Source organism: Lissotriton helveticus, chromosome 7 (assembly GCF_964261635.1).
Source record: "Lissotriton helveticus chromosome 7, aLisHel1.1, whole genome shotgun sequence".
NCBI lineage: Eukaryota > Metazoa > Chordata > Amphibia > Caudata > Salamandridae > Lissotriton > Lissotriton helveticus.
Window position 1 is genome coordinate 74,798,351 of NC_136068.1, and position 22,111 is coordinate 74,820,461.

At 51.5% G+C, this 22,111-nt stretch overlaps 1 protein-coding gene across 2 annotated transcripts in view; it reads right to left on the reverse strand.

The window, feature by feature from the left end:
- LOC144768103 (tyrosine-protein phosphatase non-receptor type 6-like) overlaps positions 1 to 22,111 on the reverse strand; it is a 203,922-nt gene that overhangs the window by 79,733 nt on the left and 102,078 nt on the right. For both annotated transcript variants that reach the window (XM_078651503.1, XM_078651502.1), the window contains 2 exons: positions 21,380 to 21,496; positions 17,305 to 17,418 (listed from right to left, as the gene is read on the reverse strand). In XM_078651503.1, the coding sequence (XP_078507629.1) occupies positions 17,305 to 17,418; positions 21,380 to 21,496 (231 nt within the window). The remainder of the gene's footprint in view (positions 1 to 17,304; positions 17,419 to 21,379; positions 21,497 to 22,111) is intronic.

A 22,111-nucleotide genomic window follows, 5' to 3' on the forward strand; every position in this document is an offset into this window, starting at 1 on the left:
GATCCTGACCGGGTTTGGCTGAGCCATAGCGGTCAGGGTATTTATTGTCGCGCCCAGATACTGCTGCACATGGGCTGGTTGAAGGTGCGACTTTGGGTAGTTTAGCGAGAACCCCAGACTGTGAGGAGGCGAATGGTGTGGGACATGTCTGCGGCGCACTGTTGTTCTGACTTTGCTTGAACGAGCCAGTCGTCTAGGTAAGGGTAGACATGTATGTTCTGCCTCCTGAGGTGCGCCGCAACTGTCGCCAGACACTTCGTAAACACTCTGGGGGCAGTGGTCACTCCGAAGGGTAGGACTTTGAACTGATAGTGCCTGTTTTGGATGGTGAACCTGAGGTATTTTCTGTGGGATGGGTGGAGTGGTATGTGAAAATAAGCATCCTTGAGGTCCAAGGTTGCTAGGAAGTCCCCTTGGTTCAGCAGGGGAAGAATCTGCTGCAGTGTAAGCATGTGAAAGTGTTCTGACAGTATATACAGGTTGAGGGGGCGTAGATCCAGAATGGGTCTGAGGGATCCGTCCTTCTTTGGGATAAGGAAGTACAGGGAATAGACCCCTGTGCCTTCCTCCTCCACTGGTACAAGCTCGATTTCGCCTTTTTGCAGCATCACCACTACTTCCTGCTGCAATAAGTGCAAGTGCTCTGCCGACATAGGACTTTGTTTTGGGGGAATGTTGGGTGGAGTGGATGTTAACTCCAAACAATAACCGTACTGGATAAGCTGTCTTACCCACCTGTCTGTGGTGATGGATGTCCAGACTGGCAGGAACTGCTGGAGTCTCCCCCCGACAGGTGTTGTATGGTCGGGGGGCAGTGACAGAGAGTCACTGTTTGTTGGCGGCAGAGGAACGGGAGTTGTTGTTTCCTCTGCCTCTGCCCTTGGCACTATTACCTCTGTAACCCCCTCTACCCTGCTTGGGGTACGAGGATTGTGCGCCACCCTTTGTGAATTGTGTCTGTTGACCCAAGTGTCCTCTGGTAACACCACGTGCACCTGAGCGACGAAAAGTGCTCCCCCTGAATTGTTGAGACTGAAGCGCCCCCATGGACTTAGCTGTCTCATTGTCCTTTTTAATTTTCTCGAGGGTGGTGTCAACATCTGGGCCAAACAGTCTGTCAGGATTAACGGGCTGGTTGAGTATTGTTGTTTGAATGTCAGGTTTAAACCCTGATATGCGAAGCCATGCTTGTCGCCTTAACATGACGCTAGTGTTAATCGCCCTAGCCGCTGTATCAGCCACATCAAGTGCACACTTTATTGCAGCGTTTGAGATGAGCTTTCCTTCTTGTATGAGCATTTCGGCTCCCTCCTTAAACTGATCAGGTAGGTGTTGAAGGAGCTGTTCTAGGGTGTCATAATGCGCCCTATCATATTGTGCCAATAGTGCCTGTGTGTTTGATATACGCCAGATATTGGCAGCCTGCGCAGCCACTCTTTTGCCCGATGCCTCAAGCACTTTCGACTCCTTGTCTGGGGGAGGAGCTTCACCCGTTGTTTGGGAGTTCGCCCTCTTTCGGGCATTGGCGACGACCAACGAGTCCAGAGGCAACTGTCCCCGAATATATGCAGGGTCCCCAGGTGCTGGTCTGTATTTTATTTCGATACGTGGGTTCACCACTCTCGCCCTGGTAGGTTCCTTAAAGATCTCTGGGGCATGCTTAAGGACACCTTTCAGCATAGGAAGTATCTTAACTGTTCTTTCTGAGACAGAGAAAGTGTCAAACAAGAAATCTTCTTCCACTGGGTCAGCATGCATGTCCACATCATGATTTGCAGCTGCCCGATCTATTAAGGCATTGAATGCCGCAGAATCTTCAGTTGGGGATGTACGTGCACCAAAAACCTGTGGGTCCTGTACCCCCTGATGGCCTCCCTGGTCACCAGTGTCGTCATATGAGTCCTGTTGTACATCAGGGTCATTGTTGTCCGGGAAATTGTACTGGTCATCCTGGTCATCATCCTGACTGGTTGGGGGAAGGTGACGGACTCCTCCTTGGTGTAGGTTGAATAGGTTCCACAAGGGCAGGAATGTCATGTGCTGGCCTTTTCTTCTTTAGTGGAATGACATAGGATTGTAATGGTTGGGAAGTGATCTTTCTTTTATAGAGGGTCAATTTCCCTGTTTATGCATCGATGTAATGCTCAGATTGTTCTTCTGAGGCTTGATGTCGATCCAATCGGCCACTTTGCGTCGAAGGTTCTGACGTTTCAGATCTCTTCGGCACCGATTTGGGTGCAAATGCCTTCGATGCCACCTTCGGCGGCAGTGTGTACAGAAGCTTGCTCGAAGTCTTGGCAGGTGCGTCCAGTTGTTTTGGACCCGACGGCGTAAGAGTCATCGACGTGGAAGCCTTCTCCCGAATACGTTTGAGGGAGTCAGCGCCCTGCTTTGGGAAGGAAGCGGAGGGTTTGGTAACCGATGCCTCATGTCCGGTACTATCGGAGGCCTTTGGCGTTGAAGCGGAGGCTGCCGACGAATCTTCGGTAGCGACGGTCCGTGCCTCCGTTACAGGCTTAGGCGCCGATGCCGTTGCTTTAGATTTGTTGTCTTTGTGCCGATGCGTAGTGCCTCCGGACTCTGTGTCGTGGGCCTGTGCAGACTTTGGATCGACGGCTTTAGTGGATATTGCCGGTGTAACCGTGCCCGACCCATGATGGACGACCGTCTTCGAGGACGGGTCCTTGGGCACCTTCTGCGGCGCTGTTGACTCGACAGCCTTCTTCGACTTCGGAGGGCCTGAGGGCGACGGAGTCGATGGGGGAGCAGGTTTTGTGATTTTTGATGGGACGTCGGCCATTTTAGGTGTTGTCGAAGCCGTTGGTTTCGGTTTCGTTTTCGATGGGACGTCCGCCATCTTAGGTGTGGTCGATTCCGAAGGTTTCGGTTTCGATACGCGCAATGGCGTCTCCGCTGTTGTGTCCGTGGCCGGGCCAGGAGGCGGGGCTGGGGATAGCGGGGCAGGGTCGTGGGTAAGGCCGAGTGGCGATCCCGTGACCTGAGCCTGAATCATGTAACTTTCGGGGCATAGCTCTTCCTCCGAGCTATCTTCCGCGGCCCCATAAACTTCTTCGTCGTCCCCTACCTCCTCGACATATTCAAGGTCTTGGCCCAGTCCTTCGACATCTTCCTCGGGATCGGCCTCGACCTCCGTCGACGGTGGTGAAATCTGAAGATGATGGCTGCGGCCTTCTTCTGCGGGGTCGACGAATATGTCGTCGGGTGCCGGAGCTGCTCGCCGGGCCTCGAGGCGCGCCGCGCGCCGAAGCTTGAGCGTTTTCTTGGACCTGAATTTTGAGCAGGCCATGCAGTTGTCCTCGTTGTGGGCCGGCGAGAGGCATTTGTTACAGACTGGATGCACGTCGATATGTGGGTACTTGGACCCACAGACGGGGCAGAACTTGAACGGACTCCGTTCCATGGTAAGATCGTCGGGGTCTTGCTGCGACGAGAGGGCCTCGATGTCCGAAGAGTTACTCGACTCCGCAGAATTCCGACTCGAAGAGTGGGATGATGCTCGAGACCGCACGCTAACAATACCGACGCAGGTAACGAAGGCCTTTTGGCCTTAAGAAGTACGTTTTTTCGATTCCGACAAGGAGACGTCAAAATCACATCCGAACCCAATGGCGGAAAAAAACAATCTGGGGATGGAGTCGATGCCCATGCGCACTGTAGTCCAGGGGAGGAGCCACCTATCTCGTGATACTTCGAAGACTCTTCCAGGACAACAATGTGCAATCATCCGGACCCAACACTAGGCGGCGATCTATGCAATAGATATGAATTTAGCAGCCCACATGCCTCGAACCTAATGACACTGACAACTGGAAAATGACTTTTTGATCTATACATTTATCAATATGAAGCAGCACATGGCAAACGATCTCTGTCATGCCCGTTGTTGATCTCACCAAATGCTTTTACAAGAAGAAAGAAAAACAAGCTATGTTCAGCTCCCGAGGACAGGGCCATTATAGGGTTTAAACTCCCTGTGATGACACTGCCAGGGTTGGGGCGGGGAGGGGGGGGGGGCGTGTGTTGTGTGCAGGAGCACCATCAAACGTTCTTGTTAGACCTGGCACCTTGGCGTGAGTTTCCCTTCCACTTTTTGCTGTTGTGCCTCCAATGTTTTGATGGTGTCTGCTACTCAGGGCGCTGCGCCACGGCCAACCCGTGCCGCAGTGCAAGTGCTCCCTACTGTAAAGTGTACATGTGATTGATGTCCATGATTGGTTCATTGGATTTACTGTTAGTCCCCAGTAAAGTGCACCAGGAGTGCCAGGGCTTGTGAATGCCAATACTGCTAGTGGGCCTGCAGCGCTGGTTGCGCCACCCACAGAAGCAGCCTTAAAATGTGTCTAGGGTCTGCCATTGCAGAACCTGCGTGCAGTCTGGTACTGTCACCCTGGCTGGGCAAGTGCCCACACTTGCCAGCCCCTAAACCTTCCCTTAAACTTCATATTAGTCACCCCTATGGTAGGCCTGAGGGCAGGGTGCATTGTAAGTATAAGGTAGAACATGCCCTGATGTGCGTGGCATGTTCTAATAGTGAATTACTACCAAATTCGTTTTTCACTATTGTAAGGCTACCTGTTCCCTTCTAGGCCAGATGAGCTGCTGGAATTATTACACTCTATAATCCCAGCAGGCTCAGGGAACATGGTAGAAATTCGTGTTTAGTATGCCTGAACTCAGAATAATAAAATACTTCTTTTAGTAAAGTTTATTTTAATATCCTGTGTTTGCAAATGCTACTTTTAGAAAGTTAGCATTTGCTTGCCTAACCATTTCAGCCCGCCTCTGCTTGGATGTGGATCTGACTGTCGGGTGTGTGTGAGTGACAGGGCTGGGAGTTGACAGGTAGTGATTAGCAGGAGGACCCCTTAATGGGTGGTGGGAGTTTCCCCTGAATGATGCATCAGGCTGTGCCCCTGCCACCACAATGCTGGCTCCGCCCTCCTGGGGAGCGACTGATGACTCAGCCTGCACCTGGCCCAGGAAGGACCGAAGCTTGTAAACAAAGTGCTCAGGCCACTCCTGCCCTCTCAATGCCGGCTCCGCCCCCCTGGGGAGCGGCTGATGTGCCTGCCCTCACACTGAATGCAGAAGTCATAAGTACCCACAACAAGTACTCAGAGACTGGAGCAGTTATGCAGAGGCCCCCCTGGCTTGCTAGAACAAAAGAAACTGGGTATAAAAGTAGGAGCCCTGCTCCTTGTAAATTAGATCCTGTTTGTGCTACAGAAGAAACTCTGCCCGAAGAGAAGGACCTGGAAGGACAAGGAGGAGTGCTGTCTCTGGCCTGTGTCTGGTGCCTTGCTGCCAAAGGAGAGGAAAGAAAAGACTACCAAAGACTTTTGCTTATTTGAACTTTGTGCCAAACTCTGCTGAAAGATCTCCAAGGGCTTGCCTGTGAACTTGCCCCCTGACCAGCGCCCCAGGAACAGTGGGCGCTACCCCTCTGAAGAAAAGCTGCTGCTGTCGTGTGCTGTGTGTCTCTACAGCGCCAAGGAAAGGAGAGTTGAGAGCGCTGTGCCTGCCGCCACGCTCTCTGACAATTTGTGCAGCTGTGCTCCTTCCCCGACCACCGTGACTGTGGCCTGTTCGTGTGCCAGCCGCAAAGTAAGGATCAGCCCCGCGCTGGTTCGAGCGCCGTGACTGTCCGCGCTGAGCCGCCCTTACAACGGAAAGGGAGGACCTGCCCGGTCCAAGCATCGCCGCCTGTGTGACCCCCGAGGTACAGGCTGCCCCGCAAAGACCGGCACTGCCAAGATTGTGCCCCTCGTGACTTGGGCGCTGAGACCCCCTGGCCCCCGCAGCTGGAAGTGACTCGCTGCTGAGCCGTGCCTGAATTGTGCCCCGCGCTCCGTGGAGTGCACCCCCCTCAGCCCCGCCTGCCTGCAGCTTCCCCCTTCAGTGCGAGTGAACCGGACTCCGGAGAATCCTGCCCCGCATCTGCACCGTCAGCCCGGGTGCCCTGTGACCTGCGCTGAGACTCGCAGGCCGCCGCACCCTCCAGGAAGACAACGCGACGTGGGACAGATCCCCGGACAGCCGTCCGCTCCAAGACCTACAAGAAAACCAAGGTACTGTGTTCTTTGCCCTTGCGGCGCGAGCGTCCTACGTCCTGAGCTCGCACCGCGCTGCCTGCTTCCCAGCGTGAGCCGCCCCTGAAACCGAGGCTCGCACTGTGCCGGGTCCGCGAGGCCCACGCGGGAAGCGTGAGCTTTAGCCGGCCGGGCCCGTTCTCCTCTCTGAAGCGAGCGGAGACAGCGGAACGCGCATTGAGGCGCTACAAGACACTGAACCTTGCTGGAACCTGGGCAGAAGGCCCAAAAGATTGCTTATTGCTGAGAAAGAACTGTGACATTGATAAAAGAGTAACTGGAACCTGCTTTTAAAAAGTAACCAAGACTGTATTTACAAGCCTGCTTGAGATTTATATAAAGAGATATATTTTCACAAATACAGTTTGGTGTCATTGTGTGGTGGGTTGGTTGTGGGGGTGTAATATTGCAAATGTTTAACCCTACATGCCCCAGAGATTAGCCTAAGACTGCTTAAGCCACACTACCTAGAGGGTAAGCAGAGGTTGTCTTGAAGGTAACCCTCAGCCCTGACGAGGAAGAGAGAGGCCCTGCTTGTCGCCAGTGTTGCACTGCGCCAACCAGAGACTCCCCCTTCCTACATTGGACGCAGCGGTGAGGATTCGCGAATTTACATTTGCAGTGTTTTACCTTAGCTACTGACCATTGCATAGTGATTACAGTCCAGTAACTTAGCCACAGACTTTTTGATTTTTTAATTTTGCTAAAGAAGAAGATCCCTAGTGTTGCAAACATGCCTGGCACAAACAGCATTGATGGAGGAGAGTCCATAGCCTCTAGTGCGCAGGGGCTAGAATGGGACGCATCAAAGCTGGATGACTACACAAAGAAGCAGTTGAGTTATTTTTGCAGGAAACTCAAGGTTCCACACGCAGGATGCAGAAACAAACCTGAGTTCTACAAGGCCATGAGAGCCTGGATTGAATCTAGGAAGGCACCTGAGGATCAGAATGCACCTGTGGATCCTGTGGGTCTGGAAAAACCAGACAGCGTTCTTAGCTTTGGCAGAGGCCTGTCGCCAGAGGAGCTGGCAGACAGACAGGCAACCAGGGATCATGAGATCAAGATGGCAGAATTGAATTTGAAGGGCCAAATGGAGCTTGAAAGCAAAAAAATGGCTCTGGAAGAAAGAAAACTCCAGTTTGAGTATGATATGAAAATGAGGGAGATGAGTCTAAAAGAGAAAGCCTTGGATCATCCTCCCTCTGGTGGCAGCACAACGCCGGTGCAGGTAGAGTCAAGAGTGCACATCCCCAAAGATGTAGTTAAAGAGTTCTTTAAGGGGGATGACATAGGACAGTGGTTTAGGGCATATGAGGTAGCCATGCTTTCCCACCGGGTCCCTGAGAAGGATTGGGGAGCGGGGTTATGGGGAAGGTTCCTTAGCGAAGGAAGGGACACCCTGCTAGATTTGCCCACTGAAGACCAGAGATCCTATCCCCATATGAAAGAAGCTTTAATGACCAGGTATGGGCTTACCCCTGAAATGTATAGGCAGAAGTTTAGGGGGTGTAATAAGCGGCCTGGGAATACGTATGTGGAGTTTGTGACTTTTTTTTGCAGAGCACTGGATGGTTGGGTGAAGGGTAACAAAGTGAATGATTTTCAAGGTCTCTTTGATTTAATTGCATGGGAGCACTTGTCTGATCAATGTTTTCCTGAGTTACGCCAGCACCTGATTGATAGCAAGTTGTCCAACCCGAGGAAACTTGCTGAGGAGGCGGACCGCTGGCTCAGCACCAGGGTCCACAAGGGTCCAGTGGGAGACTCCGCCAAGGGTGGGCAGGGTCCCCAGCAGAAGAGTGGGGGGGACAAGGGAAAACAGAAAGGGTTCCAAAAAGGCCCCCAAAGTAATCCCCAAGGGGACCAGCAGAAAGGTTCTCAGCCTCCCCCACCCCCTAAGCAGAATGGGGCCCCGACAGGTCGACCTGTTCCAAAGGGGCCCTTCAATTGTTACAAATGTGGTGACCCGGGGCACATAGCCAGTGACCCCAAGTGTCGCCTGTTTGGAAAACCAGCACCCACTGGTGCTCCGCCCCGACAAGTGACCAGTGTTCACTTAGGAGAAGAAGTGATGGTCCCGGGGGGTGGAGATCCTGTTCAGATGACCCTAGTCTCACTAGGAGACAGTGAGATGGTCCCTACAAGCTACCTGCCCTCTAACACTAAAAAATATGGGCAGGTGGTTACCATCAATGGTAAGAAAGCTGAGGCTCTTAGAGACACAGGAGCCAGTGTGACTGCAGTGAGGCATCACCTGGTGTCTCAGGAGCAGGTTGTACCCCATGCCTACTGTAGGGTTGTCAACGCTGACAATTCAGAGAGTCAGTGTCCGATGGCTCAAGTTCCCTTCGAGTGGGGGGGGGGTCTCTGGTACTCTGCAGGTCTGTGTGAGGAAAGCCATGCCTGTTGACTGTTTGCTAGGGAATGACTTGGAGGACTCCCCTTAGGAAAAGGTGGAGAAAACGACTCACCTGAAGATGGTGGGTCTACCTGACTGGGCGTGCGTGACCACCCGGTCAATGGCAGCCAGTAGGGGTGATCAAGAGGTCCTGGGGCCTGACGGAGAGGCCCAGGAACCGGCCTTAGGGAGAAGGCGCAGGGCGCGCGGGAAACCGGCCCCTGAAGTTCCCACGGTCCAGGAGGAAGCAGACCTTGAGGGGGATGCCCTGGAGCCTACTGGGGAACAGATTGCCGAACTGGGGGACCTGCCTGAGCTGACCCATTGGCAGCAAGAAGGAGGCCCCTCCAGGGAGGAATTCTGCAGGGAGCAGAAAGAATGCCCTTCTCTCGTGGGTATGCGGCAGCAGGCTGCAGACCAGGCCAATGGTGTTCAGGCCAAAACACATTATGTGTACTGGGAGAATGACCTCCTGTACTCAGAGCCTAAGGCTGCTGAACCTGGGTCAGCCCGTGTGCTGGTGGTACCCCAGAAGTTCAGAGCCTTCCTACTGGGACTGGCTCATGATGTGCCTTTAGCAGGACATTTGGGGATGGACAAGACCTATGACAGGCTTGTCACCCACTTCTACTGGCCCCAAATGCACAAGAGCTCAGATGCTCATTGTAGGACCTGTCCAACTTGCCAGGCAAGTGGGAAGAGCGGAGGGAAGAACAAGGCTCCCCTCCAACCCTTCCCTGTGGTCAGTACGCCATTCCAACGAGTGGGTATTGATATGGTTGGGCCTCTGGACCCCAAGACAGCCATGGGCAACAGGTTCATCCTGGTCTTGGTGGATCATGCCACCCGGTACCCTGAAGCCATCCCTCTGAGGACAGTGACGGCCCCCGTGGTGGGGCGTGCACTAATGGGAATTTTCTCCAGAGTGGGGTTCCCTCTAGAGGTGGTGAGCGACAGGGGGACCAACTTTATATCCAAGTATATGAAGTCCCTTTGGCAAGAGTGTGGTGTAACCTACAAGTTCACCACACCTTACCATCCCCAAGGAAATGGGTTGGTTGAAAGATTCAACCGAACCCTGAAGGGCATGATCATGGGCCTGGAAGGTCCAATGAGGCGTAAGTGGGACGTCCTCTTACCATGCCTGCTCTTTGCATACCGCGAGGTGCCACAGAAGTCTCTAGGGTTCAGCCCCTTTGAGCTGCTGTATGGTCACCCCGTGAGAGGACCACTGAGTTTGGTAAAGGAAGGCTGGGAGCAATCTCCCAGGAAACCTCCCCAGAATGTATATAGCTACATGCTGGCCTTCAGAAACCAAACCAGGCGCTTCAGACAACTTGCTGAGGCAAATCTGGAAGCTAGCCAGGAGGAGATGAAGCGGTGGTACGACCAGAATGCCACTCTGGTAGAGCTTCAGCCTGGACAAGAGGTGTATGTCTTGGCCCCAGTGGAACCCTGTGCACTTCAGGATAAGTGGACAGGCCCATTTGAGGTTGTGGAGCGCAAGAGCTCAGTGACATACTTGGTGGACATGAAGACGCCCAGGAATCCTTTAAGGGTCTTACATGTCAACCGCCTCAAGCCCCACTTGAAAAGGTCCGAAGTGGGCATGCTGTTGGCCACTGATGATGGAATGGAAGAGGAGTCTGAGCCTCTTCCTGACCTCTTAGTGGCCTGTGAGAAAGATGGGTCAGTGGATGGAGTTAACCTCTCACCCACCCTGACCCCTGAGCAACAGGAAGACTGCCGCCAGTTGCTGGGGCAGTTTCCAGACCTGTTCTCCCTGGTTCCTAGTGTCACAGATTGGTGCGTCCATGATGTGGACACAGGAGACAGCTTACCTGTGAAGCATAAGGCTTACAGAGTAACTGACAGGGTCCGGGCCTGCATCAAGGAGGAGGTCTCCAAGATGCTTGCTCTTAGGGTGGTTGAGTCTTCCAGCAGTCCTTGGTCCAGCCCCGTGGTCTTGGTTCCAAAGGCTGCTGCGCCGGGAGCCACACCTGAACTCCGGTTCTGTGTGGACTACAGAGGACTCAATTCAGTCACCAAGACTGACGCGCACCCTATCCCCAGAGCTGATGAGCTCATTGATCGGCTAGGGGCTGCCCGGTTCCTCAGCACGTTTGATTTAACGTCTGGGTACTGGCAGATCGCCTTGACCGATGGGGCAAAGGAGAGGTCAGCATTCTCCACACCCGATGGGCATTTCCAGTTCCGGGTTATGCCATTTGGGATGAAGAATGCCCCTGCCACCTTTCGGAGGTTGGTCAACCAGGTGTTGGTCGGGCTGGATGAGTTCAGTGCCGCCTACCTGGATGACATCGCAGTGTTCAGTGGCACCTGGCCAGAACACCTGCGGCACCTCTGGGAAGTGTTGATGGCGCTGCGCAAGGCAGGCCTCACAATCAAGGCAAGCAAGTGCCAGATTGGGCAGGGTTCAGTGGTGTACTTGGGACACCAAGTGGGGAGTGGCAAGGTGGCACCCTTGCAACCCAAAATTGAGACCATCCTGGCTTGGGAACCCCCCAAGACCCAGACTGCAGTGAGAGCCTTCCTGGGGCTCACTGGGTATTACAGGAGGTTTGTCAAGGGCTATGGCACTATTGTGACCCCCTTGACAGAACTGACTTCTAAGAAGCAGCCCAGGAATGTGATTTGGACTGACACCTGTCAGAAGGCTTTTGACACCCTGAAGACTGCCATGTGCACGGCGCCCGTGCTCCTGGCTCCTGATTTCTCCAAGGAATTCATAGTGCAAACAGACGCTTCAGAGCATGGTGTAGGGGCTGTTCTCTCACAGATGACTGAGGAGGGCTGGGACCAACCCGTAGCCTTCATCAGTAGGAGGTTACTTCCACGGGAAAGTAGGTGGAGTGCAATAGAGCGAGAAGCATTTGCTGTGGTCTGGGCGCTGAAGAAGCTAAGACCCTACTTGTTTGGGTCTCACTTCCGGGTTCAGACGGACCACAGGCCCCTCAGATGGTTGATGCAAATGAGGGGTGAGAACCCAAAACTGTTGAGGTGGTCCATCTCCCTACAGGGTATGGACTTCACGGTGGAACACCGCCCTGGCACAGATCACGCCAACGCTGATGGTCTGTCCAGATTTTTCCGCCTTAGTGATGAGGAACTCCCTGGGGAAGGGTAGTTCTCCCCACATTTCAGCTGGAGGGGACACGTGTTAGACCTGGCACCTTGGCGTGAGTTTCCCTTCCACTTTTTGCTGTTGTGCCTCCAATGTTTTGATGGTGTCTGCTACTCAGGGCGCTGCGCCACGGCCAACCCGTGCCGCAGTGCAAGTGCTCCCTACTGTAAAGTGTACATGTGATTGATGTCCATGATTGGTTCATTGGATTTACTGTTAGTCCCCAGTAAAGTGCACCAGGAGTGCCAGGGCTTGTGAATGCCAATACTGCTAGTGGGCCTGCAGCGCTGGTTGCGCCACCCACAGAAGCAGCCTTAAAATGTGTCTAGGGTCTGCCATTGCAGAACCTGCGTGCAGTCTGGTACTGTCACCCTGGCTGGGCAAGTGCCCACACTTGCCAGCCCCTAAACCTTCCCTTAAACTTCATATTAGTCACCCCTATGGTAGGCCTGAGGGCAGGGTGCATTGTAAGTATAAGGTAGAACATGCCCTGATGTGCGTGGCATGTTCTAATAGTGAATTACTACCAAATTCGTTTTTCACTATTGTAAGGCTACCTGTTCCCTTCTAGGCCAGATGAGCTGCTGGAATTATTACACTCTATAATCCCAGCAGGCTCAGGGAACATGGTAGAAATTCGTGTTTAGTATGCCTGAACTCAGAATAATAAAATACTTCTTTTAGTAAAGTTTATTTTAATATCCTGTGTTTGCAAATGCTACTTTTAGAAAGTTAGCATTTGCTTGCCTAACCATTTCAGCCCGCCTCTGCTTGGATGTGGATCTGACTGTCGGGTGTGTGTGAGTGACAGGGCTGGGAGTTGACAGGTAGTGATTAGCAGGAGGACCCCTTAATGGGTGGTGGGAGTTTCCCCTGAATGATGCATCAGGCTGTGCCCCTGCCACCACAATGCTGGCTCCGCCCTCCTGGGGAGCGACTGATGACTCAGCCTGCACCTGGCCCAGGAAGGACCGAAGCTTGTAAACAAAGTGCTCAGGCCACTCCTGCCCTCTCAATGCCGGCTCCGCCCCCCTGGGGAGCGGCTGATGTGCCTGCCCTCACACTGAATGCAGAAGTCATAAGTACCCACAACAAGTACTCAGAGACTGGAGCAGTTATGCAGAGGCCCCCCTGGCTTGCTAGAACAAAAGAAACTGGGTATAAAAGTAGGAGCCCTGCTCCTTGTAAATTAGATCCTGTTTGTGCTACAGAAGAAACTCTGCCCGAAGAGAAGGACCTGGAAGGACAAGGAGGAGTGCTGTCTCTGGCCTGTGTCTGGTGCCTTGCTGCCAAAGGAGAGGAAAGAAAAGACTACCAAAGACTTTTGCTTATTTGAACTTTGTGCCAAACTCTGCTGAAAGATCTCCAAGGGCTTGCCTGTGAACTTGCCCCCTGACCAGCGCCCCAGGAACAGTGGGCGCTACCCCTCTGAAGAAAAGCTGCTGCTGTCGTGTGCTGTGTGTCTCTACAGCGCCAAGGAAAGGAGAGTTGAGAGCGCTGTGCCTGCCGCCACGCTCTCTGACAATTTGTGCAGCTGTGCTCCTTCCCCGACCACCGTGACTGTGGCCTGTTCGTGTGCCAGCCGCAAAGTAAGGATCAGCCCCGCGCTGGTTCGAGCGCCGTGACTGTCCGCGCTGAGCCGCCCTTACAACGGAAAGGGAGGACCTGCCCGGTCCAAGCATCGCCGCCTGTGTGACCCCCGAGGTACAGGCTGCCCCGCAAAGACCGGCACTGCCAAGATTGTGCCCCTCGTGACTTGGGCGCTGAGACCCCCTGGCCCCCGCAGCTGGAAGTGACTCGCTGCTGAGCCGTGCCTGAATTGTGCCCCGCGCTCCGTGGAGTGCACCCCCCTCAGCCCCGCCTGCCTGCAGCTTCCCCCTTCAGTGCGAGTGAACCGGACTCCGGAGAATCCTGCCCCGCATCTGCACCGTCAGCCCGGGTGCCCTGTGACCTGCGCTGAGACTCGCAGGCCGCCGCACCCTCCAGGAAGACAACGCGACGTGGGACAGATCCCCGGACAGCCGTCCGCTCCAAGACCTACAAGAAAACCAAGGTACTGTGTTCTTTGCCCTTGCGGCGCGAGCGTCCTACGTCCTGAGCTCGCACCGCGCTGCCTGCTTCCCAGCGTGAGCCGCCCCTGAAACCGAGGCTCGCACTGTGCCGGGTCCGCGAGGCCCACGCGGGAAGCGTGAGCTTTAGCCGGCCGGGCCCGTTCTCCTCTCTGAAGCGAGCGGAGACAGCGGAACGCGCATTGAGGCGCTACAAGACACTGAACCTTGCTGGAACCTGGGCAGAAGGCCCAAAAGATTGCTTATTGCTGAGAAAGAACTGTGACATTGATAAAAGAGTAACTGGAACCTGCTTTTAAAAAGTAACCAAGACTGTATTTACAAGCCTGCTTGAGATTTATATAAAGAGATATATTTTCACAAATACAGTTTGGTGTCATTGTGTGGTGGGTTGGTTGTGGGGGTGTAATATTGCAAATGTTTAACCCTACATGCCCCAGAGATTAGCCTAAGACTGCTTAAGCCACACTACCTAGAGGGTAAGCAGAGGTTGTCTTGAAGGTAACCCTCAGCCCTGACGAGGAAGAGAGAGGCCCTGCTTGTCGCCAGTGTTGCACTGCGCCAACCAGAGACTCCCCCTTCCTACAGTTCTCCTCCACAAGGATAAAAAGTACAGTCACCCAGACTCTCCTGCGAACAAATAAAAGGTGCAGCCAGTCACCCAGACTCTACCCTTCATAAGGAAAAAAGGTGTAGTCACCTTGGCGCTGTCATCCACAAAGATAAAACGTGAAGTCACTGAGGCCCTCTCCACTATAGGGAAAAAGGTGGACTCTTCTCCACACGGATAAAAGGTGGAGACATCCTGACTCCTCCACACGGATGAAAGGCGGAGTCACCCCGGCTCTCTTCTCCAAGGGGAAAATGGTGGATCTCTTTGGCAACTTACTTAACTATGTCTCGTTTCCAGCCATGGTTTGAAGTAAGGCTAGGGCATATGTGACGTATTTAGGTTCACCAGGGGTTAAAGTCTAAGGGTAATGGGACAGAAGAGGGGCATATGCCCAAGTGGTCCCACGTCACGAACTCGCCCTCTCAGCTGGCCCTGGCTTTAGTTAACTCTCTGTCAGGGCAGGAGCGTCCGGTCCGCAGGTCTTACGGACAGAAACTACAAGACCCAGAATGCAACGGGGTTATAGTGACAAAAGAGTTAATCCTGGCAGCAGAAAGGGGTGCTTCGTGGGTGCCTCATCCCCCTACCTAACTCCTTATGGAAACTACAGAAACAGAGAGCAGAGGAGGGACTGGAGGCCGATGGATGAGGGTAGGGAGAGTGGAGGAGAGACAGGAGGGATGGGGCCAGAGGGTGGTGAGGGCTGGGGGGTGTATGGTGAGGAAGGGTAGTGACAGGAGGGCTGGGGCCGGAGGATAGGATGGCTGGGGGTGTGTGTGGTGAGAGAAAGGACTGAAGACTGTGGGTAGACAGGGCGGAAGCAATATAGGAGCACAGCAGGTTTATATGTAGTTGCTTCTGAATTTAGAACTTGTTCAATTGTTGCCTGTTGGGCTTTGCGACAGCCAGATAACAGCCTTTTTATTACTTTTATCCCTGCGGAAGTGTTTCCAAATAGTAACTCGCATACCTTCTGCAAATATAGTTATATAAGTAATTAAAAACTGATCTCACACGTCTTTCCATTTGCAACCGGAATTAGGTAATTAATTGATATGGGATTAAGTGATTCGCCCAGAATCCCAGGATGATTGAGCCTTCCACCAGACTCGAACCCGCTGCCCCAGCTTCGCAGTCGGCCACCCTAGCCGTTAAGCCACACCCACACAAGGGCGCATGCCAACGCAGAACTCAAGCCTTTCTTCCAAATTTGTAATCTGGCCTTATGCTGCTGCAGGATTCAGGTCAGAGACAGGACTGAACATATGAATGTCAACGCTGTACACAATCCCAAAACATAAATATGTTTATAGTAAAAACTAAAGCAGTATTTACTAATAACACCCGACAAAACGGCTGCTGAAGTGTGAGAAGAAGTGTGAGAAACATAATTTGCTGTTTTAACTTTCCCCTTCTCCAAAGCGCAGCTGTGTCTGTTGTTCTGTTGCTTCAGAGTTCAGACCCCGTTACCCAGTCGGTCTGTCACAGCGCATCCCAGGTAATTGTGACCGCGGCTCCGAGCAGACAGATTGGAACTGGCAGTTTCTGAATATTTACTGCACCGAATTGGACGTTAATGTAAAACTCACAGTTGCAGACAAAAATAAAACACAATACTGGGTGTTCAAACTGTACTGTGCCGAGGCAGCATGGCCGCTGGAAAGGGAGGGAGGGGTGGGGTCCCGGGGGACCGCAGAGCGCGGCGGAGGAGAGCTGCGGCAGAGGGGGGAGGGGGTTAGGCGAGAACGCGTCGGAGGAGGGAAGGGGGGGAAGCAAGCGGAGCCGAGCAGCTCCTGAAAGCAGAAGGGAAGGGAAGCAAGCAGCTCCGGAAACACCACCACGTTTCTCCGAGGCAAAGCAGAAATGCCTCGGAGAAACACACGGCCATTTTCAGATTTGGGGGCGTGTTTTTGCATTTGAGTGACGGATGATGTCACCGATTAAAAAATGCAAAAAAACACGCCCCCGAATCTGCTCAAGACGGGGCCTGAACCGAGTGATGCCCCTCTCCTCCAATGGCTGGCCAGCATTTACGAGGCCAGCCAATGGAGAAGAGGGGCGGGTTCAAGCCCCCATACTGCAAAACATAAAATCCCGGACTCCGCCCATTGCGTGGGACGCTAGTCCGAGACCTAAAAAGGACGCTGCTGTGGCGTATGTTTTCCTTTCGCATGCAACACTGACTTCACGCCTCTTTGTGAGTTGTTTCTCTCCACGAAAGTCTAGATCACAAGTTCTATTTTCCATGCTTTCCTAGGGCAGTGGATAGAAGAAGGGTTTAGGGTGTTTCGTTTTTAAATGGCATTTTAACTATGTTAGAAATGTTCATTTTCATTTGCGTTGTTTGCAACATGCTTATTTGCTGTTTTTATCATATTCTGTGTGGGGGTTTTAGAGTGCTGAGAAACAGGTTAGCCTGTTGGAATAAATGCTTTTAGTTCAAAGTTTCCATTCTTCTTAGTGCCATTTGTGTGTGTGATATTATAAAAAGTGAAATAGGGTTTATTCCGGTACCACAGTGTCCCAGGTCCTGGTTTAGGGATTGTAAGTAACTCCAAAGCAAGGATTCCACTTCAAAAGTGTATTGGGTGGGGTTCTGTGCAGCTACATAATCGGTCTATCACATTCAGCATTGGTGCATTGAACCAAAGTTCAGCAGTGGCACCCTTGGGTGGGAAAGCAAACCTTGTAGAACCATGTCAGAGTCGTTGTTTAAGCAACAGCAAAAGTTTGGTGGAAAGATAGAGAATATGGAAGAATGTAGCAGGGTAGATGGGGTGAAAATGGTCAGAGGGAGAGGAAAATGGAGGATAAACAGAGAAGGAAGAGAAAGACAGAGAAAGAAGAGAGACATAGAGCAAGACGACAAGTGAGAGAGACATTAAGACAGAAAAAGAGAGACAGAGAAAGAGAGACAGAGCGAGAGAGAGAGAATAAACAGAGAGTAAACAGACATTCCATCTTACATCAAACTCCTCCAAGAACCCAGAATTGGCTGAGTCTGCCACCTCAGATTTCTTGTCTAGCACCTTCATCCGGCTTTCAAGGTCAGAAGCATGGAACCTGGTCGCAAAGTACGGCTGGAAACAGAGACAAGCATGAGACAAGCATGAACCAAACAAAGAGTACTCAGTATTAGAGACAGTAATAGCTGGTGGTGCCGAATACTGGCGACATATACAGTAGGGCACAACCATGCACCAACTAGGGTCTGGACCACTAAAAGAACACTACACAGTATTTATTCCGAAGCCCATTGAACCATTATTCCAGCAGACAAGAGTAAAGGTAACCACATTCACAAGTCATCAGCACAGAATGAACACTATTTAGTAAGAGCCCAGATTCTGGGTCTGTGCAGCGGAATAACCATCCACCAGGGTGTCAAGAAAGCCCTGCCCTATTTGAAGAAGTCCATCATAGCGGTGCCATTTTCCCCCAGACTGGCTACCATTGCCATGGGAAGTGCCATATTATGGTAAAGCCCATTGAGAAATTCCACATCAGCCAGTAATAGAAGTTGCCCCAGTCTATGTGGACACAGTGAATGTACTTCTCAAAGTGGGGGTACATTGTCAGAACCCACATGGCATGTACACTTCACCTGCTGGGGTGGCAGAGTGGGCTAAAGAACGGTGATGGATTAAACCCAGATCTGTTGACTGGGGGTGAGTGTTTGATTGGGTCAGATGCTCCGTCCATCACCACCCCCTTTTGTACCGCTTTGTTCGCCATAAGTTGGCAGGGTATGCTCAGACGTGAGTCCCTTGCTCACTTTGCCACTGGATTCAAGCAAGCCTGGCTGAAGACGGCTGAAATGCCAGAAACCGGTCCTAGGAAGCTTGATTCCAGTCCAGGGAAGGCATGGCTTGGCAGTTTGGGCTGGACTGTTCCCATGAGGCACAGGGTCAGACTGATTTGCATATGGCCATGTCTGAACTAGGGTGGCAGAGTGGGCTAAAGAATGGTGATGGATTAAACCCAGATATGTTGACTGGGTGTGAGTGTTTGATTGGTTCAGATGCTTCGTCCATCACCACCCCCTTTTGTACCGCTTTGTTCGCCATAAGTTGGCAGGGTATGCTCATTGCTCACTTTGCCACTGGATTCAAGCAAGCCTGGCTGAAGACGGCTGAAATGCCAGAAACCGGTCATAGGAAGCTTGATTCCGGTCCAGGGAAGGCATGGCTTAGCAGTTCGGGCTGGACTGTTCCCATGAGCCACAGGGTCAGACTGATTTGCATATGGCCATGTCTGAACTGGGGTGGCGGAGTGGGCTAAAGAACGGTGATGGATTAAACCCAGATCTGTTGACTGGGTGTGAGTGTTTGATTGGTTCAGATGCTCGGTCCATCACCACCCCCTTTTGTACCGCTTTGTTCACCATAAGTTGGCAGGGTATGCTCAGACGTGAGTCCCTTGCTCACGTTGCCACTGGATTCAAGCAAGCTTGGCTGAAGACGGCTGAAATGCCAGAAACCAGTCCTAGGAAGCTTGATTCCGGTCCACAGAAAGCATGGCTTGGCAGTTCGGGCTGGACTGTTCCCATGAGGCACAGGGTCAGACTGATTTGCATATGGCCATATCTGAACTGGGGTGGCAGAGTGGGCTAAAGAACAGTGATGGATTAAACCCAGATCTATTGACTGGGTGTGAGTGTTTGATTGGTTCAGATGCTCCGTCCATCACCACCACCTTTTGTACCGCTTTGTTTGCCATAAGTTGGCAGGGTATGCTCAGACGTGAGTCCCTTGCTCACTTTGCCACTGGATTCAAGCAAGCCTGGCTGAAGACGGCTGAAATGCCAGAAACCGGTCCTAGGAAGCTTGATTCCGGTCCAGGGAAGGCATGGCTTAGCAGTTCGGGCTGGACTGTTCCCATGAGGCACAGGGTCAGACTGATTTGCATATGGCCATGTCTGAACTGGGGTGGCAGAGTGGGCTAAAAAACGGTGATGGATTAAACTCAGATCTGGTGACTGGGCGTGAGTGTTTGATTGGTTCAGATGCTCTGTCCATAACCACCCCCTTTTGTACCGCGTTGTGATTTCGCAGCATGTTGTAGAAATATGCCATGCACTTCAAAGACCAATTGAAATCCTGCCCGTGGCGTCTTTCAGGGTGACAACATCACTGGTGGACTAGTTATCCTAAATTAGGCCACATGCATGCCACCATTTCTGGCTGAGGTCCCCTTTTAACCCACCACAGAATAACAAACCAGTTATTTAAGACCTGTAAAGTTTCAAATGTATGCCTTGTAGGTGACTTGAGGCTCGATTGAAATGGTTGTGAAATTAAACTAGCTATTTACTAGGACTGTAACATGTGACCCCAGGTAACAGAAGGATACCTGCAACAAAATCATGAAATCACTGAACTCTTATATAAAATGTAAATCTGTCACCTGTGCTTGTATGCTATGCTGTGCAGCTGGAACTTTAATCCTCTGAGATATTGCTTTAAAATTCAAAGCTGTGACCAAAATGCAAATTACTTAAACTCCAGAGTTATCCTACCACTCCTATACCATGAAGCTTACTGGATACACATAGATATGCTAGACGAGACAAAAATTCCAGTTTCCCTTTGCGTTTTTGCAGGCAAAAAACTTTGTAAAAACACATAATGCACAGGCTGACATGAACGCTGTTCCTCATGATGCTACCCTTTTTGACTTAGCCACTCATGACTTCACCCAGGTTCTGCTGCCACCCTCAATTTTGGGTTCCCAGTATAGTTTTCCACTTCCCGCAGTGAGTGGGGTTCTCTTGGATCAGTATGCTCAAACATTTGCTTTTTTTCAGAGAGCTTTCACTACTCAACCAGAGCTGCTAGAAATCAATATTTTGCTTTTTATTTTGACTCCACAGCCATTTCCCCCCGAATTGTGCCCATTTTCATAGGTATGAGAGGGAAACCTTTAGAGAAGCCAGAGCAGGGACTTTTTAGCTTGAAAAACAAGTTAGTACTAGAGGAAACCCAAACTATTGGCTAACCCAAACTTGATTCCATTGTTCTTTTTTTCTCAATCTGGTAGTCAAAGACTGAGTCAACAAGCCAACCCCCTCCCTTCCTTTATTGCCTGCCCAGCTATGCAAGCCACACTCAGCCTCTTTCGAGCCAGGTCTGACTAAGAAGCAGCTCATCACTGGAGAATGCAAAGGTAAAACAGATTATTGTTTGGAGGAGGCATTAAAGACAGATGCTCGGCATCAGCCCCTACCCGACCAGATAGGGAAAACATTAAATTGCTGCAGAAAAACTGTAATTCTATCAGCCCTTGCATCTCTCATGCAACTTCTTCTCAGACTCAATTATGCAACAAGAGACCCATAAATGAGCAAGATGTTGAGAGATGGGTAGTGTGGGGTCTGACCACCTTTGTTTGTCTCCTGGACCTTGCCCATCTGAAGATTCCCAAGATACAGAAAGGGATGACTGCTCTGGGAGTGGAGCGCTAGGTGTATTCTCAAGACAGGGAAAGGCTAACTCCCCTTGGAGTGAAACGCTAAGTGTATTCTCAAAACATGGAAAGGGATGAACACTCTGGGAGAGGAGAGCTAAGTGTATTCCCAAGACATGGAAAGGGCTGACTGTGCTTGGACTGTCACCATCTGTGTATTCCCAAGACATGGAAAGGGCTAAGCACCCTTGGAATGGAGCACGGAGTGTATTCCCAAGACAAGGAAAGGGCTTGCTGGGCTGAGACTGGAATACTCTGAGTATTCCAAGACCTGGGAGGGGATAGATCTGCCTGGACTGAAGCCCTCAGAGTATCCTCGGGACAGAGCAGCGCCTGGCTGTGCTGGGACTCCGTATGACACCAGCAAAGTTAAAGAACTGGCAGCAGAAGGTCTGAAGCCATCTGGATATCCGGAACAGACTGAGGTGATGGAGGAGTGGAAATGATGGGGTCTAAAAATGTCTGTATTTCCTTGGGACAGGGCAGGTGAGGTTCAGACCAAACATTCCTGTTTCATGGACTGACAGTTTCGGCTTGGCATCATTGACAGCAAAGGCCTTCAGAGGGACGTCTTACCTGCTTTATGTAAACCAAAGATCCCGACACCTCCAGAATGTGCGTCTTCTTATAGTGTTCAATGAGGTCGGCCAAAGAATCAAACTTCTCTCTCCCTCCTAGTGTGTATTTTCCATTCTAGGGTAAGAAATAAGATAAGATCATCAAGGGAGCAGATTCCAGTATCCTGCCCGAAAGTCGCAAGATTTCAGCCTGGATCCGTTGGGGCAAGAAGACTGTAAAGGCAAACCTCTTGGGTCCACCTTTGAATGTGACTGATGTAAGACCTATAGAGCTCTGGACCAGATTTACTGGGCCCTCTCCTGCAATGCAAAGTTGTGGAAAATGCAGCGTGGATCAACTTTCATGCACAAAAGCGATGTTATGCCTAAATTTGAGGTAAGTGCAGCGTCACGGAGATCCAACCCTCTGATAACAAATGCCTGGAGGTGTGACTGGGAGAGAACAGTGCACAAACCCATAGCAGTCCACATAAAGACAAAACTAGCACTACCTGTCTTTGCATAAAATCCTAGTGCTAAAATAAACCAGGCCCAAACTTTGGGAAAGCAAAATATGACATGATATTCCTACATATAACATGGAATATCTGCAACATTATGCATTTTACAAGATTTATTCTATGGCTGTTTTCATCAACAAAGAATATGTTTAAGGGGTGTCCCACGAGTACAAATCTCATGAAAAATAATGGGGGCTCACTCAGGCTCCTCAACATTCTTGTGCATGCTT